At 36.0% G+C, this 17,188-nt stretch overlaps 1 protein-coding gene across 2 annotated transcripts in view; it reads left to right on the top strand.

The window, feature by feature from the left end:
- BCHE (butyrylcholinesterase) overlaps positions 1-17,188 on the top strand; it is a 67,154-nt gene that overhangs the window by 17,224 nt on the left and 32,742 nt on the right. Inside the window, exon 3 of one of the 2 annotated variants that reach the window (XM_053599902.1) lies at positions 12,089-12,182. The exons of the other annotated variant lie outside the window; for it this stretch is intronic. Within the exon in view, the coding sequence (XP_053455877.1) occupies positions 12,089-12,092 (4 nt within the window). The 3' untranslated portion in view covers positions 12,093-12,182. Of the gene's footprint in view, positions 1-12,088; positions 12,183-17,188 lie in introns of those variants that run through there. 2 annotated transcript variants of the gene reach the window in all.

Below are 17,188 nucleotides of genomic sequence, written 5' to 3'. Positions count from 1 at the left end.
GCATTAAATGCTTATAACTGTCTTGTTTACTTATATATTACACAAGAAAAAACGTGATTGAAATAATAATATTTAAACTCCACTCATTCCCAAATGGGTATGTTTTCTTGATTACCCTGTTTCTCTCTCTCTGGGAATCATTCTTACCTTTCAAATTGCAACAACAAAACTAGAGAAAAATTTAAAGAAAATGTGGATGGAGGAACTATACTACTTCATTCTAAATTTCTGTGTTAGAATTTAGACTCTATCTGTACTCATTAGATAGCTTACGTGCAAATACTTCCACCAAGAAATTAATTTTCAAATTACAGTTGAATTTAATTTTTTTCTTTTATATTAAAACTTAATAAAACAAATATTCTAGAACCTCACTGTAATATATTTCTTACTCAGAGGTCTCTCTAACATAGCAAATGAGTATAGTTAAAGGTGCTCTTAACAGTACCGTCAAAATGACAAGGTATGTAGTAGATGGATTCTATTATTAGAATGAAAAAATGCTGAAATGATGACACTATCTACTATAGTATATAAGACAAGAAAATTGTGGCCATAGAGGAAAAGTGAATTGCTACTAATGGGTGACAGAAAAAAAGATTAACAGTGACTCAAAACTATTAACTTTCATTTCTTTGTATTATACATTTGCTAGGCTGCCTTCAGTATGAATTATTAAATACAGCCATTAAGTATGCTTAGAAAGTCCATTTAGTTGCACACTTGTAATTTTAACACGTTAGTATGCTGATAGCTGCCTGGTTAATGTTACCGAGGTTAAGGGCAGAGAAAAGGCTAAAATTAGATACCATGAGATTTAGAGACAAGTTTAAGTTTGTGAAGGACTGTCATCTGGCCATCTAGTCCAATTATTATCAAACTTACAATCAGATTTTCTGACAGATAATAGTTCATATAGTTTCCAAAGTGAAGGGAAAAAGCCTTACCCCTGATTCTATAATTATTTGTGCTATATTATCATAATTAACGCAACTGGAACATTTTGATAACTTGGCAGAAGGGTCAGGACTCAAAACCTCTAGAGTTATTTACTGCTATCATAACAGCATTGATGTTCTATCAATTCAAATCCTTTTTTTCCCCTTAGGAATAAAGTGAGGAATCACTGAGAAATTAATAAGGCAAGAAATGCTAACTGCAGCTTTCCTGTAACTTACCTCAAGTTTAACAGAATATAAATGTTAGTGAAAAAAACCCTGGTATGCATTAGTGTAACGCATTGGAAGGAAAGAATTACATTATGGGACAATTTAAAGCACGCGTAGGGCCACTGGAAGCAGCACTTGAGAGGGCAGCAGTATTTTACCATCAATGACAGCGAAATGAGATGGAGAAACAGATGTCCCCCAAAGGTCCAAATCCATAAAGAGAGCTATAAAATTAAGATACGTTTGACCAGGTAAGTCGGAATCCTCTCTCACAGTGCAGGAGGAAAAAAACGAATGCATTTTTAGTAGAAGAGGCTCATTAAAACGTGGAGACGCATCTTTAGAGGATTCGTTTCCTATCTTCTATGTTTCCTTAAATGTTTTCTTTATTTGGAAAAATTATAATATTCAGTCCACTTGTGCAAATTAAGTTTAGTCTAATTTAAGAGTTAATAAATCAATTATTATTTGGACATCAATGTTAAAATTTCATGAATGCCCATAATACACAGACATGCTTTAAAAGGCCTGTCATGTACAAGATAACAGCTTACTGTGGCCTTCAGACAAAATGCAGTAACCAAAAGGCAAATCTAAATGATTTCCTGGATAATTTTTTCTGACGGCTTCTCAATTAGATATGACTAAACTATGTTTGCTCAGATCGATGATTTCCAAGAAATTTTTCTTGATCCATTTTTTCTGCCCAATCAGTAATACTCAATATCAAAGTTCAAAAAGTATAATTGCACTCCTGTGTTTTCTAATAGTTTGTCTGTACTCATTTATATTATTGTAATAGGTACTGTTAACCAGATGCTCAGGGGATGATCTACAGACATTGTAATTAAATATGAATGTTAACTTATCAACGGAACTTCATGCTGTAAAAACAAGAGGGTTTTACTCTTATATACATTAAATTGAATGTTTTTTGATATATCAGTTCGTAAGAATTCATAGCAACATAGTAATATTCTATGACTTGTGTTAAAATATTGACCGGGAAAATGCATTTTTTCTAATAAGTCTTTAAATATAAAGATAACAACTCAGTGATGTTAGAATTTCAGATCATGATTAAAAGCCATAACATCAAACATAATTTTGGTGGTCTGATAAGGTTTCTGGAAGCATGAATAGTATAAATTTTCTCCAACTACTCAAAATAAAAATCGATAGTTTTCACAGAGTACTTGCTAATTTCAAGTTAAAAACATTTGTTATAATTGGGTCTAATATTGTGGTGATTTGTTTATTCATTCTTCCATTTATTTATCCAGCTAATATTTTTGAAAACCCATAGGCATCAGGCATTGCAGAAGTAATGGAGATTTAGCAGTAAATGAAACAGGGAAAGAGAAAAAAGCAAATGAAAAACATTGGGGGAACACAGGAAACAGAAAATCTTCACCTTCGAGAGCCTTACAGTCCAATGGAAGGAAAAAGAAAATAAAGCAATGCATATATAACGTGTCCTCCTGTGATGAAGGTGCTGAAAGTATTAAACACAGGAGCCTAGAGAATGATGTGGATGGAATGTGATATTATTTTTAGGGTAGTCATGAAAAGCCTTGGACCGAGTTATATTAGACTAGGGTGATGGTAATTCATGTGAATATCTGGGGAAAAAAGGTTCTATTATAGTATTAAGGAAATATTGCTGGACAGCAAGAAAGCTAGTGTGGCTGGAATAGGTATGTGAAGGGAAAGTGCTAGGGGGCAAGGTTGGCAAGTACAGATGGCCAAAGTATACAGAATTTGATGCCTGCATGAGCCTTTGGAATGTACCCTGAATGATGTGTTAATCCATGAAAGATTCAGGGCAATCGACTGGCATAATTTGACTCAAACTTCACAAGGAAGTGTCTGACTGACAGGTGCCCAGGGCTGTAGCAGACAGAAGAGTGAACAGGCTACGGCTGTACTCCAGGCGAGGAATGACGGGGTCCTGGATTAGGTGACAGTGCAAAGAAATGGTCAGATTCCAGACGTACTAGGAAGGAAAGTCTGACAAGATGTGCTGATATATTGGGTATGAGATATGGGGGAATAAATGGAGAGAAAGATTCCCCAAGGTTGTTTTTGACCTGAGCCATCAGAAGAGCAGAGGTGACATTTTCTGTGACAGTGGTAACCGTGGGAGGATGTGCTTGGTTGGGACAGTGTCATCAATGAGAGATCTGAGGCATTTCGATTTAAGGGGACTATTTTGCACACATACGAAGCATGTAAATTGTTATTCAGTGACCTCTGGAATTCAAGGGAGAATGGGGGCTAGAGATGTAAATTGTATCTAATGCATGGAGATGGTATTTAAGGCCAGGAGACAGGATTATATCCCTCATAGGGAGTCGTAGATAGACCACATATATAGTCAGAGGGGGGAGGAAGAGGAACCAGCATAAAGAATGGAGGGACCATTTTATTTGGATGACATGGTATCAATTTAAGACCAAAGAAAGAAAATAGAAAGAAGGAGTGGATATATGTATCAATATAGAATGAACCCAATGAAAACTACATGACTCTGTGTATAATTGTGGGTGTAAAAATGTGGATATTATTGGTAGCAAAGAGGTGGTATTTTGATGGGGTAGCAGGAACTAATACTTTAATGGAGATTCAAATGAGAATGGGAGAGAGGAAGTAGAAATTGCAACGTGAGGGAATTCTTTCAGAGGGGCTTACTCTGAAGTGGAATGGGGAGCTCCAGGAGGGGCTGTGGCTGCAGGAGAGGCTTTTGACTGGTTTTGCTTTTCATGAGGAATATTGCAACATATTTGTGTGCTGATGGTAATGGTATAGTAATTAATCTGATTAATCTGATTTCGTGTAAGCAACATGACTATTTAAATTTTTTATTTATTTTCTCTTTAGAGAACTATGTTCATAAATAGAATGAAAGCCTCATGGTTAGAACTTAGGCTATTGGTAATATGTACTACATCTAGCTTAAACAAGGGATTTAGGAGACAAGAAGAAAGGAAAAAAAAAACAACCATGACAATAAACTAGATATTCTGAACATCAAAAATAGCGATCACAGAAATAGTTTTTTATACTTATTCCACAGAAAGGTCCTACTGGAACTGCCTGACATACAGTGTGCCCTAAATTCTAGAGGATTACTTTTTTAATTTTTAAGATGAGAGGCAAATCAGAAATTTTTCAGATGAGAGGCAAATCACCAGTTGTCTAAGAAAGAATAACGCAGGAGGCAAGCAACTTAACAATGGAAGGGGGATGTCACATACTAACAGCAGGATAGGAAGCTGGAGTTGGGGTCCAGGAAAAACCTCCTATATGCAAACAGGTTTAAGCAGTAAAAAAATATTGACCCTGAGACCACAAAACACATCACATACTGCCCTTTATGTGTCCTTGAACATTCAAGGAAATATTCTGCAATAGACTAGAATAGAAAATTAATTTGTTAAAATAAAACGAATGTTGTTATAGTAAAAATAACCAAGCTCTTAAGGAATACACTTCTCATGTAATATATAAACAGGGATATTATAATACAGCCTGCCATGTGATCAGAATATCCCTAAGAAAGTACTGAACAAGGCATCTTTGGATTTGCCAATGAAAAAGAAGCTGTAGTTTAAAGAGGTTTGTTAAGAACCAACACTGAGGACCATAACCCAGAGCCACACCCAAGAAGCCTCGAGCAAGTGGACTTACTATCATGAGGTTACAGTTTGGAGCAAGTGGATTTACTATCCTGGGGTTATAGTTTGGAGCAAGTGGACTTACTGTCCTGGGGTTACAGTTTGGTTTTACAGTTTCAGGGAGACAGGAAGGTATTGGTTTAGCTTAATAAGATGGGACATCTCAAAGTGGGGGGCCCACAAGTTATAGGTGGTTAAAAGATTCTTCAGTTGACAATTGGCTGAAAGAATTAGGCTTTGTCTAAAAGCCCAGCAGTCAGTGAAAGGGAGTGCTTGAGTTAAGGTGAGGGTCTCTTAATCAGAGACAACCTACAGGACCTATGCCCAGACTGACGTGGTTTGTTACAGCTACTAAGGAACTAACTGCAGGTGTGTCTTCCAATAGTATCAGTCCTGGTAATGAGACACAGTGGAATCTCTAACAAGGAGGGAGGGGGCGCGGCGAGGCAGGACTGATCTTCCTCATGGCGACCAACTCATTTCAGGGAACCACTGGACCAAGGGAAGGTCCAGTCTGTCAGTCTCTCGCGGGGAGCTTTAAGATTTCATTTTAGTTCACAGATTCATAATTTTAAACCTATAGTATTGTTAGTATTAATAACAACAGCAATTAAATTAGTTTACTGCCAACATGTGCCAGTTCCCTAGGGGCTCAGGACTTCACCTTCACGGTCACAGCCCCACTCTGAGGAAGTTTCACCAACATCAGTACATGGTGATACAGACACTGAGACTTACGGAGCTGAAGCTGCTGAACTCCCACAGCTGTTGGTAGAAGCTGGAGTTGTAAATTGAACTTTGTGGTCTGATGGAAAAAATGCAGGAACGTCTTCCCTAAAGTTTTTCTATTAGAATTTTCATATGTTGGAGTTTAGTTTATGTCTAAGATAAAAGTGCTAATTACCTCTGTCCTGGCTTGTGATGGGAATCTGAGAAACTATGTGTAAAATATGTTTTTGGGGGTAACTCTAAGCAGGTTATCCCCCAAAAAACCAAGACACTCAGTTAATTATGAAGGAGAGCTGCGTAAGGAATAGTTTTTGTTTGTTTGTTTGTTTGTTCGTTGTTTTTTTAGTACAAGTATGCTCCATAAGTCTGCATGGGGTATTATACACAAAATTATTTATTGTTATCTGAAATTCACATTTGGCTGGGTGCTTTGTTTTCCTTAGCTTCTGCTAAGTCTAGTAACCCTGAGTGCAAGTAAATGGCCTATGATGTATAGGAAGTGTCCCCAAGCACCAGGGGTTTCGCAAAAGCTAGGGAGTATGTCAGAGGGAAGTTAAGGAAAGTCTAGGCAAGGGCCTACATCCTGGCAGGTAGACCAGAAGTAAAAATTAGAACAGTGACGTGAATGCTAGTTAGGCAACTGGATCAGGCCAGCAGGGAATGAGAATGGGGAGCCTTAAGGAACGGGCTGCATTTCTCAGGCCCTGGGGGTCGGCAGGGCTCAGCATACACCTTTCATATCTCCATGAAGGATTAGTGAGGTGAGGAAAGTCAATATTAAAATCATAAGGGCAAAAACTAAACTATTAACATTGTTAAAAAAGTAGATTTCCTTCTTCCTTATGCTAAATTTCTAAAGTTCTGAATGTGTACTTGCATTTATTTCATTGTTTTCTACTGAAAAAAAAACACTGGGAAATAAATGTTTCATAAAATTTATTCATAAAGACTTTGGATCATATTAATGAACCCTGAAATAAAGAATGAGGGAAGAATAACATAAACCAGAAAACATGCTATTTGTGGATTCTTCAAACTAATTCTATTTATACCACTAGACTGTTCAATCTCAGATTTAGTTTTCAAATGATCTATACTATAAATAAGTGTTTACAATACTCTAAATTACATAGAACCTATTTATTCCGATCTTGTAATATAAGGGATAGTACCTATATGTATTATAATATAAAGAAACCATTGTGGAAGTGAAAGAAACTTAACAATATTAAAAAATGACAAAAATTCCAGATGTACAAATCCCAGTCTTCTTCATTAGTTTTGGGTTCAGACGTTCTACAAGTTAGGCTAATATTAGACAATGGGTGGGGAGCCAGTGGCCTTCTAGGCCCTTAAGTGTGGCCATTTGACTAAATCTAAATTTTCAGGACAGATGCTTTTATTTTTATTAACACATTTTTGTTCATCTTTTATATTTCAATTTTTATTTTAAACTAATGTATTTAGAATATCAAAGAATAAAGTGTCAGTGAAATAACCTTTCCAGGTTGACGAGCACCGTTAGAACATTAACGAGCCATAGGGCTAAACTGTCGGCTGCTGTGCTCATGATTTAGTTCTAACTTCTCATACCTGACTGGCACCACTACCCCACGAGGCTGGCTGGTGGGAGTTTATGGGGCTCAGGTATTCAACCTGTGCCCTGTGCTTCTGTATCGTTGCACAGCTTGACAGTATTTTGTGATTCTGTCTGCTTAAGCCATCATGTCAAGAATAACAAGAGAACACAGAAGGAAGAGAACAGTTTGTTTAACAAGGATTGGAAATTGCACTATTGTTTCTGCTAAAGATAAGATTATTGCCTTGTTTTGTGGTACTGTAATATCAACATTAAAGAAATTCAGGGCTCACCAGCCTTATAACACTCACAAGGACCAGATGTATTTTAAAATAGATGGAGAGGCATGAATGGTTGTTGTATCGAAGCAATTAAAACAAGAAAAGCAAAAGCAAAGACAATCGCTTCAAGCAGCAATAAGGTGTGGAAATAGTGCCAGCACAGCAGCTTATAAAGTAGCTTATACACTCGGGGGTGGGGGGGAGGAAGGGATTTAGTGATGGAGAAATCATGAAGGAATGCATTGTTGAAGTTGTAGGATGCTTAGACCACAGGAATGTTTCAGGGTAAATACAACTGTCTCTTTCAAGGACAACCGTAAGTGATCAGCAAGATGAATTATCCTTCAACTTAACAGAATAGCTGTGTGCAATACTTCAAAAGGAAAAAATGTATTATTCAACCACTTTAGATGAATCATCTGATACTACTGACTCAGAGCAGGTTCTAGTCTTCATTTGGGTCATAACAGAAGATTTTCTTTATTTCAAAGAGTTACTTGCTTTGGACACTTAGGAATATAACGTGGGGAATAGATATCTTCAGCAACTTTTAAAGACAAATATTGTGAAGTTGGACTGCATTTGGTAAGTTTAGTCTCTGTGCGTACATGTGGTGCACCTTCCCTGACAGGAAAACACAAAGAGTTCGTTGCACAGATAAAATGTTAACAGGTCCAGGTGCTCTCATTGTTCCTTGAATCAGCAAAATCTCTTTGCTAATACTACTATTTTAAGTGACACTTCACATCAAGTTGTGAGTTTTATTAACTATATTCATGCAAATGACATGGCATCATCAGCTCAGTAACAGCTGAAGTTGAACGATGAGGTCTTTGGCATGAATCTGCAGTATCACTCTACAGTAAGTTGGCTATCACAGGGCAGATGTTAGCCAGATTTCTTTCTTTCCTTTTTTTTAGTCAAAATTTTTTATCTCTGCAAGAAAGATAATTAAATTTCATGAACACTGGAATCTGAAGTTTGGATTACTGAAAGAAGATTTCTGTGAGAATGCAGAATTTCTGAGTGATATCAAGTCAAATAAAAAAAAAAAACTTGAGTATTTCTTTGCAAGGTAAAACAAACTCTGCACAAAATGTGTGACAGAAAGATCCAAGCATTTCAGAGAAAGTTGGTTTTTTTCCCCAAAACATTTCTTCAGTGGGAAATTTCAGAGGAACATTTTCCAAATTTAGCAAAGGTCACTGAAGAGCAGGATGATACATGTGAATCATTTGATGAATATGCAACGGTTATCCACCTATTAAGTGGGGAATACAATAAAAGGTTCACTGACTTGAGAATCATGTCATCACAGTCAAATAAGCATTTTAGTCTCAGTTAGTTGATATTAAGGCACCTGAGGAACCACAGATGGAAATGATTGAGCTCTCAGTAGAAGAAATTTGCAAGCCATTGGTTAATGCTAAGAAAGAGCCATTTGAAATAAGGAAAAATGCAGTGGAATGTGTAAGTCTTCAGCAATATGCCTGAATAATGCTTTCTCTTTCTTTTTAACCCATTCTTGAAGCAAATTCACATTCTCTTACCCAATCCAAATCTAGACGCCCTTAAGATCACAGATGACTGACTCCACACTGCAGCCAAATATTCAAATGCTTTTCAACAAACAGCAGAAAAAACAAAGTCATTAAAAGCATTTGTTAATGTTAAAGTTAACAGTGTTTGTTTTTTGAAAATATTCAGTACATAGTAGTGAGGTTTTGACAACATATAATACCTTTTCTTGAATGTGACCTTATCTGATTACAGTTAAATCATCACAACCTTCCAACATGAAATGTTCCCCACCCCAGTGTAAATTAAGACCATTTTTAAAAATCTTTACCTTCAATTATATTAATTAGTAAAGTGGCATCAAGTGTTTTCTTTTTTTTTTTTTTTTTTTTTTTGTAGAGACACAGTCTCACTTTATGGCCCTTGGTAGAGTGCCGTGGCCTCACACAGCTCACAGCAACCTCCAACTCCTGGGCTTAAGCGATTCTCTTGCCTCAGCCTCCCGAGTAGCTGGGACTACAGGGGCACCCGCCACAATGCCCGGCTATTTTTTGGTTGCAGTTTGGCCGGGGCCGGGTTGAACCTGCCACCCTCGGTATATGGGACCAGTGCCCTACCGACTGAGCCACAGGTGCCGCCCAATTTTTTTCTATCTTTATTTATTTTCTTTTTATTTCTTTTTTACATGTTTGTAATACTTACATTAAGAATATTAAAATGAAAAAAAATCATTAACTTGGGCAGCACCTGTGGCTCAAAGGAGTAGGGCACTGGCCCCATATGCTGGAGGTGGCGGCAAAAAAAAAAAACACAAAAAAACATTAACTTTTAAATATAAAATTAAACTTCATCTTTCCTTGCTCTTTCTTATGCTTGAAACATTTGCTGATAATTTGCTTTAAACTCATACATTTATTTTTATTGTTTTAATTTTCTTTTTCTTCATTTTTAAATTATGGGAATATTTAAGTGTAGGATTTTTTAGGATAAGTTATGATTTAAACAGAGTATACTCTCAGCTCACTGTTTCAAGTGGTTAAGAAAAGAATTAATAAAATTATTTTGCAAAAACTAGTATTGACATTCCAAAATATCGAAATAACATAGGTACATTTTCCCATTGTATACCTACTCTCTATATAAACATATTGTAAGATGATAAAAGACCAAAAGTGTCTCTAATCTTTAGTGATTTAAGAACTGGAAATTATTCATTGAATAAAGAAAAAAAATAGAGAAGAAAAGTTATGATAGGAAAATAATGAAAATAATTATTTGATCATTTAATAACTAAGAAATTATATAAAAATAAGTTCAACATCAGAGTGATTCCACCTTTATTTAAGGTTTTGTTTAAATTGTACTGACAAGTATGTTGTTTAACAGTAAATTTCACAAAAAGAAAGGTAAGAAATTGGCAAAGACTGAAATTATGACTGTTTTATTTCAAGAGTTAGGTCATTACTATCATCGATTTGTGCTATAACTTAGAACTAATGGGATCATATGAAGAAAGAAACCTCTCTCCATTTGCTTATACACTTAGGAGTGTCACACGTCATGTTAAATATTCAAAATATATCGCGGAATACCCATACCAATAAGAAACATTTTTAAAAACCCTTGAAAATATATTTGATAATCTACACTAATCAAATTTCCACATTTTCAGACTCTCAAACTCTTTCACTTATCCTCTTGGGGATTCCCATTGAGGCAGAAAATCTCACTATATGAACATTTCTTTCACCATGACCGTAACTGGTATCTGGCTGATCTTGAAGATTCTATTTCACCTTCAGTCCACTCAAGTGGTGGCTATTTTTGTTTGACTACTCATATAACAGAGAATTATATACATATACCTGTGTATCTGAGTGCTCATTACCAGTTCCAAAGCATTCTTTTCTCCAACAGAATAAACACTCATAAAACAAAACCCATTCACATCCCATACTGCAGTCACCTGCTAAAACCCTGCTGAGATCTACTCCTTCTTTAGAGAGATGTAGCATCTAGCTTACTTTCTTTCTCTCCACCATCAGTCTTGTACACATTTAAAATTATTTCTGTGTGCAGACCAGCCATCTATTTCCTGTTTTGGCCTCTCTCTTCCAATCGTACACACTTGCAAGAATCACAAACTTATTTATGTCTAAATATATGATTGATACTAAACAGCTGGAAGGGTCTGGAAACACTTATGCACACACACGTACACAGATATAAATTCAAGGCCCTAAACTCGAGATTTTTGGTAATGTTGCCTAGCATTAAAAATCTCTAGCCAATACATTTCCTGAACTTTTCTAAAGAATTTTTATACCATGGTCTCTCTCCTCAATGCTCAAAAATTCCTTGTCCACTCACACTTCAGTTATAAACTTCCTTTCAACACACACTCACACAGAGAAAAACACACACACACACACATACACACAAAATCAATCAGTTCACTAAATCAACCCCCCACACATGTCCATGCCCAAATGCCCTCTACCTCCCTCTGGGCTGCAGATCTCTCTGTCCTTGCCTCCCAACTCTACCTACAGGTGGGTTGTGTACAGCCTGCCCACTCGTGGCTGCAATCACTTGGCTTTCAAAATTAATTTTCTTATCATCTTCATAACTTTTTGCCCTCTACTAAATTATCCTTATAGCTTTACTAATATGCAATGTTTCTAATCTTAAAATAAAAATGACCTCACATTGTTCAACAGCTGCTTTTCCATTTTCTCTATCTCCCTGATAGCACAACTCCCTGAGTGATTTATCTCTACCGATTGCCCACGTTTCTCCTTTCATTTTGTGTTTAAAGTGTGATACTAGCCCATACCCCATTCTAACTATTCTGATAGCGGTTGGTGATTACTCTCACATCTCCAAACCATGTCACCATTTCCCAGTCATGTCAGTTAACTACCCTCAGAGTTCAACAACCGTACACTCTCACCTCCCGGAGCATCTTCTTCAGTTGAGTAATGGACACCCAGAAACCACCAGGTTTTGTCCAACTTGCTTGAACTCACCAGGTCTGCCTCCTTCACAGATTCTTCTCTGCTTGTCCTCTATGACTAGGGTAGTGTTTCAAAGTTCAGCCCTTCAACATCTCTTCCTTCCCATATCATTACATAGGTGATATCATCCAATTTCACATCTTGAATGATCATCTATAAATTGATGGCTTCCAAAGTTATATCTGTAGCCAAGAACTCTTCCCTGAACCCTGGGCCCTATCTACCTACCCACTCAAATAAGTATCGCAAACTTCCCATAATTTACTTTGAATATTCTCCTCACAGCCTTTCCATTTCAGTTCAAAGCATCATTCCTTCACTTTCTTACGCAAAAAAAACTCAAGATTCACTCTGCTGCCTCCATTTTTACCATTCCTCATAGCCAGTTTATTAGTAAATCCTGCCAACTTGACCTTAAAAAACAAATAACTGAGCCAGAATTTTCTTAAGAGTATACATAGTTTATAATTGTTATGACCATTTTGTAATCTAAAACAGTCATAAATATAGTCTGGACTTTAGCGAGTATTAAGAGATTATTGTTTCCTTTATTAGGTATACATCGTTTTCTTGGCATATTCCTACATCTTTATTTTGGGAAATATATACTGAATTGCTTGCCTGCACAATGTTCTGGAGTGTATATGACAGCATAAACAAACAAATAGTTAGAAGGGCTCCACAACTTCCCACGCTCTTTTCCTTCCTCTCTTCTTATCCCTTTACGGTGCATTTTTTATCTGATTAATCATCCTCCTTATCTCCCTCCCACTAATATATAAGTTACAGAAAAATCGGGAGTTTCGTTTATGTAGCTCAAACTATATTCTCAGAACCTACAACGCTGTCGGGCACAGAATAGGTAGTTAGTGAATAATTATTGGATAAATGAATAATTACATAATTGGATAGATTTTTTTTTCACCTTCCCAACCTCTAAATCACCCAGGAGCTCAGTTCTTAGATATCCTTTCCTTGTTCCTATACCCTTTAATAATTAATCTCATTCATTTGCATATTAAACAACATGTATATGCTTATGAAGTTGTAACTCTGTAAATGTCTCCTTTATTTATAAGTTACTGAATAATCAAGTTTTGCTATTTTGAATCCTTTCCCTGTTCCCCATTAGCAAAATCTGTCAGTTCAATTTTAAAAATCCATCTCCAAGTAACTCAGCTCTGACTATCTTCAGAGCTACAAGTCTGATCTGAGCCACCTGCTGTCTCTTCCAGTGGTGTAATGGCCAGACTCCCCTGTCCTGTTCTCGTCTCTGTAATAAATTCTCCTTTCTCTGATTAGAGGGATTATTTCAAAACGTAAGCCCTATCTTACCATAGCTTTGATAATAACCCGCTAGTGATTTCTGATTTTAGCTAAAATGAAATCTGAATTTATTATAATTATCTCAGTATCTATAATTATATTATAATTTTCTCTATATCATGTGGTTTGGAAACCTCTGTGGAGATTCCTTCCCCGCTCACTATACTCCAGCCACCTAAGAAATGGTCTCTTTTATACCACTTATTAAAAATTAATTGATTAACATGCTTGGAGAAGTTAAACAACTTCAAACAAGTTTTTAGTATCAGAGTCTGGTTGCAAAACTGTCTTTTGTGGGAGAAATTTGTATCTGTAGAGAATTTATTTTAATGCATCCAGGACACCCTTTGTCCTAGGAAAGCGTAACTGAGAATCTAAGACCTTTAAAGTTCTGAAACGGAGCATTGAGTAACCATTCTTTTTGAGGCCTCCTTACTTTGAGGTTTCATCTTGTCACAAGGCCACCTTTGCTAGCAAAATCTACTCCTTTCCCTCTCATAACCTGTCACGCCACTAAAACCATAAATGAGTTACCACCATAAACTATTTTTTCCCACGCCCTCGACCACATTCTTCATGTCACCTCCAGATGGTTCATGAGCCTCTCAACCCAACCCTTCAGACTGAAGGTTCTTTGGAATACATGTTAAATAAATTCATATGTCTTTTATCCTATTAAGATTAAAGGACCGAGAGAGAATATGGAGAGGGAAGTGTAACTTTTCATGTACAAGAGCAATTTAAACCAGGAATGAATAATCTGTCAAGTTAGTAGATAAAAGCAGCAAGACAATTTTTGGCAAGAAGATGCCTTAGATACTCAGAATCTGGATGGGTAGTTTTGATATATTATTTATTGCCACATTTAATTAGCAAGATTTTTTTTGGTTCTGGAATACTGGGTCACAATGTTGGTAATTTTAAAGGTAAAGAGTGGACATATTGTATTTTAATTACATTTTAATCCTAACATATTGAAATTATTCAGATTGGAAGTTGAAAATTGAAATAGTCGCCTTACTATGCACTTCTTCAAGTATTTTTCACTTTAATTCTTGTTTTTTAATTTAATTTCCAACATTTTATGATGCATTGGAAAGAGGATGGCATCAGAGGAAAGTAAGCTGGATTCTGAAGTCCACATTTACCAGATGGCTGCCAGGTTAATTATTCCCTCAGCGTCTCTATTTTTGTAATAAAAAGTACCTCACATAGAAATTGTGGAAACTTGTCTACTGGGCAGTACGTGTGCTATTGTGGATATACAGAAACCTGGATATACTCATGGAAAAATCACCAGCAAGAGCTAGATTGGCTGTCGTGGTGACAGGACTGTGTTATCACCATCTGCCCCGACGCTGTTGTTTCCATCGGCTTCATCTTCTGCCTCTTTATTATTACAGTTTCCATTAATTAAACGTTTCCTTAGTATCTAGGAAGGCTTCTAAGCATTTTGTGTAGATTTTGAATGTATTTTTTTTATCACCACTCTATGTAAAATGCGTTAATATTCCTATTCTACAAATAAAGCCATTGGCAATTTACCTAAACTTGCCCAAGACCATATAACTAGTAATATTTTTAATAAATACTTTTCTATTGCCGTTTTTTGTTTTTAAATTATGGTAACTAAAATAAAAGTTCATAATTCCTCTAATCAGGAGTGAAAATTTGAAACATAAGATGAATATATTTTCAGCAGGAATACTTTCCATCTTTATAAATTTGTCATCCTCAAGGTGGTAAATAACTTTTATCCCATCCCTCAGATGAAATACATTTTAAGATTCCTAATTTCAAAAATCTTTATATTTATTTCACACTTATAATACATTCCCTATTTCATCATTATGTATTCATGTAAAATGTTAAACTCATATTTTAACATTTCTGCACCCCTAGTCATAAAACAATGTAAAACTAATAAGACGTGATGATTCTCATACTTCAGCAATTCCTCAAATAGATATTTTTGCATAAAATTCATGAAATAGTTTCCAATGTTTATTGCCTTGAAATTCACAAGTTATTAAATAATACCTGTCAGTGTAAAGTAATTATTCTTGCAGTTTTCATTATAGTGCAATTTTCCCTGCTCAGAAGAAGTTAAATCCTGTGACTGACTTAGCTACAATTAGCAAGCCATTCAGAAATCACATACATCACTGTCCCTGGAGAAGAGTCTGGAAGGAATTGCACGAGCTATATTTAGCATCTTGGAGAGCTGCAGAGTCCATTCTGTTCATCTTTCTCATATTTCCATTTGTAAGTACAAGCCGGAAAGCTGGAGCCAAGAATGGCCGGAAGGAAGGTTTTCTTTCCACACCCTTCTTCAGCTCAGCTCACAACTCTTTTCTATGACTCAACAACCAGTTCCAAATTACCAAGTGCTTTTTAAAGATACTTGGCTCTCCTGCTTGTGTTTTTTTAGATGATTATACTACCTTAATTTATTATATCCATTCATTTGTTTATTTCTTGTTTTTGTTCACTAGTTACGTTGGCGGTCCTCTAAGATCAAGGACTTTATAAGTTCCATTCGCTGTTGCGTGCATTGCTCACATACAAGTTCCTGGCACACAGTCAGTGATAAAATACAATTAATTAATAATAAACAGATTCCTGGAAAAAAATCAGTTCAGTTTTGTATTGTGGACTTAAGACCAAATCACAAGAATACTGAGTATCATCTACCTCCAGATAAGAGTAATTCATTTTGTTCACAAGTGAAAGGATAGTCTTAGTCTGAGGACAAAAAATAATGTTATGTATCAAGCAGGGTTAGTGAATGGATGGTGAATATATCTAGTTATAATAACAACTAAGATTATGTAATAAGAGATAATTCAGTTATATTCTATGTGGCCTAAAGCAGAGAATCTCTGGGTAAAATTTTAAAAAAGATATTATTTTTAAATTTTACATTAAAAAGTCATTTTGTTTTTGAGAAAATAATTAAAAATAGTCCCAGCACCTGGAATTATCTTAGGACTTAGATCAGCGGTTCTCAACCTGTGGGTCATGACCCCTTTGGGGGGGTCTCCTGAATATCAGATATTTACATTATGATTCATAATAGTAGCAAAATTACAGTTATGAAGTAGCAATGAAAATAATTTTATGGTTAGGGGTCACCACAACATGAGGAACTGTATTAAAGAGTCGTGGCATTAGGAAAGTTGAGAACCACTGACTTAGATGAAGGTCTCTTTTACCAAGTAGATTTAGTAATCAATAAAGTTGTCAGGGATTGAAATTGACTGTCCAGAATGTAGCACACATCCCATTAGAAAAAGAAGTTGGAATAGCACTTGGCAGATATTCTAGAGAGAATAGAACAGGGATTGAAAGATTGAAAAAAAAGCAATTCAAAGAAACATCAACTTTATCGAAGGGCATAATATTATTTTTGGTAAAAAGTAAAAATTATTTAAGTAGTAGAAAAGCTAGCAAGAAATAACCCCAAAGGGGCCCGGCGCCCATAGCTCAATGAATAGGCTGCCAGCCACATACACTGAGGCTGGTGGGTTCCAGCCCGGCCTGTGCCTGCTAGACAACAATGACAACTGCAACAAATAAAATAGCCATGTGTTGTGGTGGACGCCTGTAGTACAGCTACTCAGGAGGCTGAGGCAAGAGAATCACTTAAGCACAAGAATTTGAGGTTGCTATGAGCAGTGACGCCATGGCATTCTACAGAGGGGCGAAATAGTGAGACTGTCTCAAAAAAAAAAAAAAAAGTAATACCCCAAAGAAGACTTAATGAAACAATTTTAAAATAGAAAATCTTGATTATAAAATACTTTTGATTACATGCTAAGAAACTGGTATGGTTCAATGAAAAATAATTAAAGGTGAAAATAACACATCATAACCATTCCAAATTTTAGAT

Source organism: Nycticebus coucang, chromosome 8 (assembly GCF_027406575.1).
Source record: "Nycticebus coucang isolate mNycCou1 chromosome 8, mNycCou1.pri, whole genome shotgun sequence".
NCBI lineage: Eukaryota > Metazoa > Chordata > Mammalia > Primates > Lorisidae > Nycticebus > Nycticebus coucang.
Note: the sequence above shows the minus strand (reverse complement) of the source record. Positions and strands in the feature narration are given on the sequence as shown.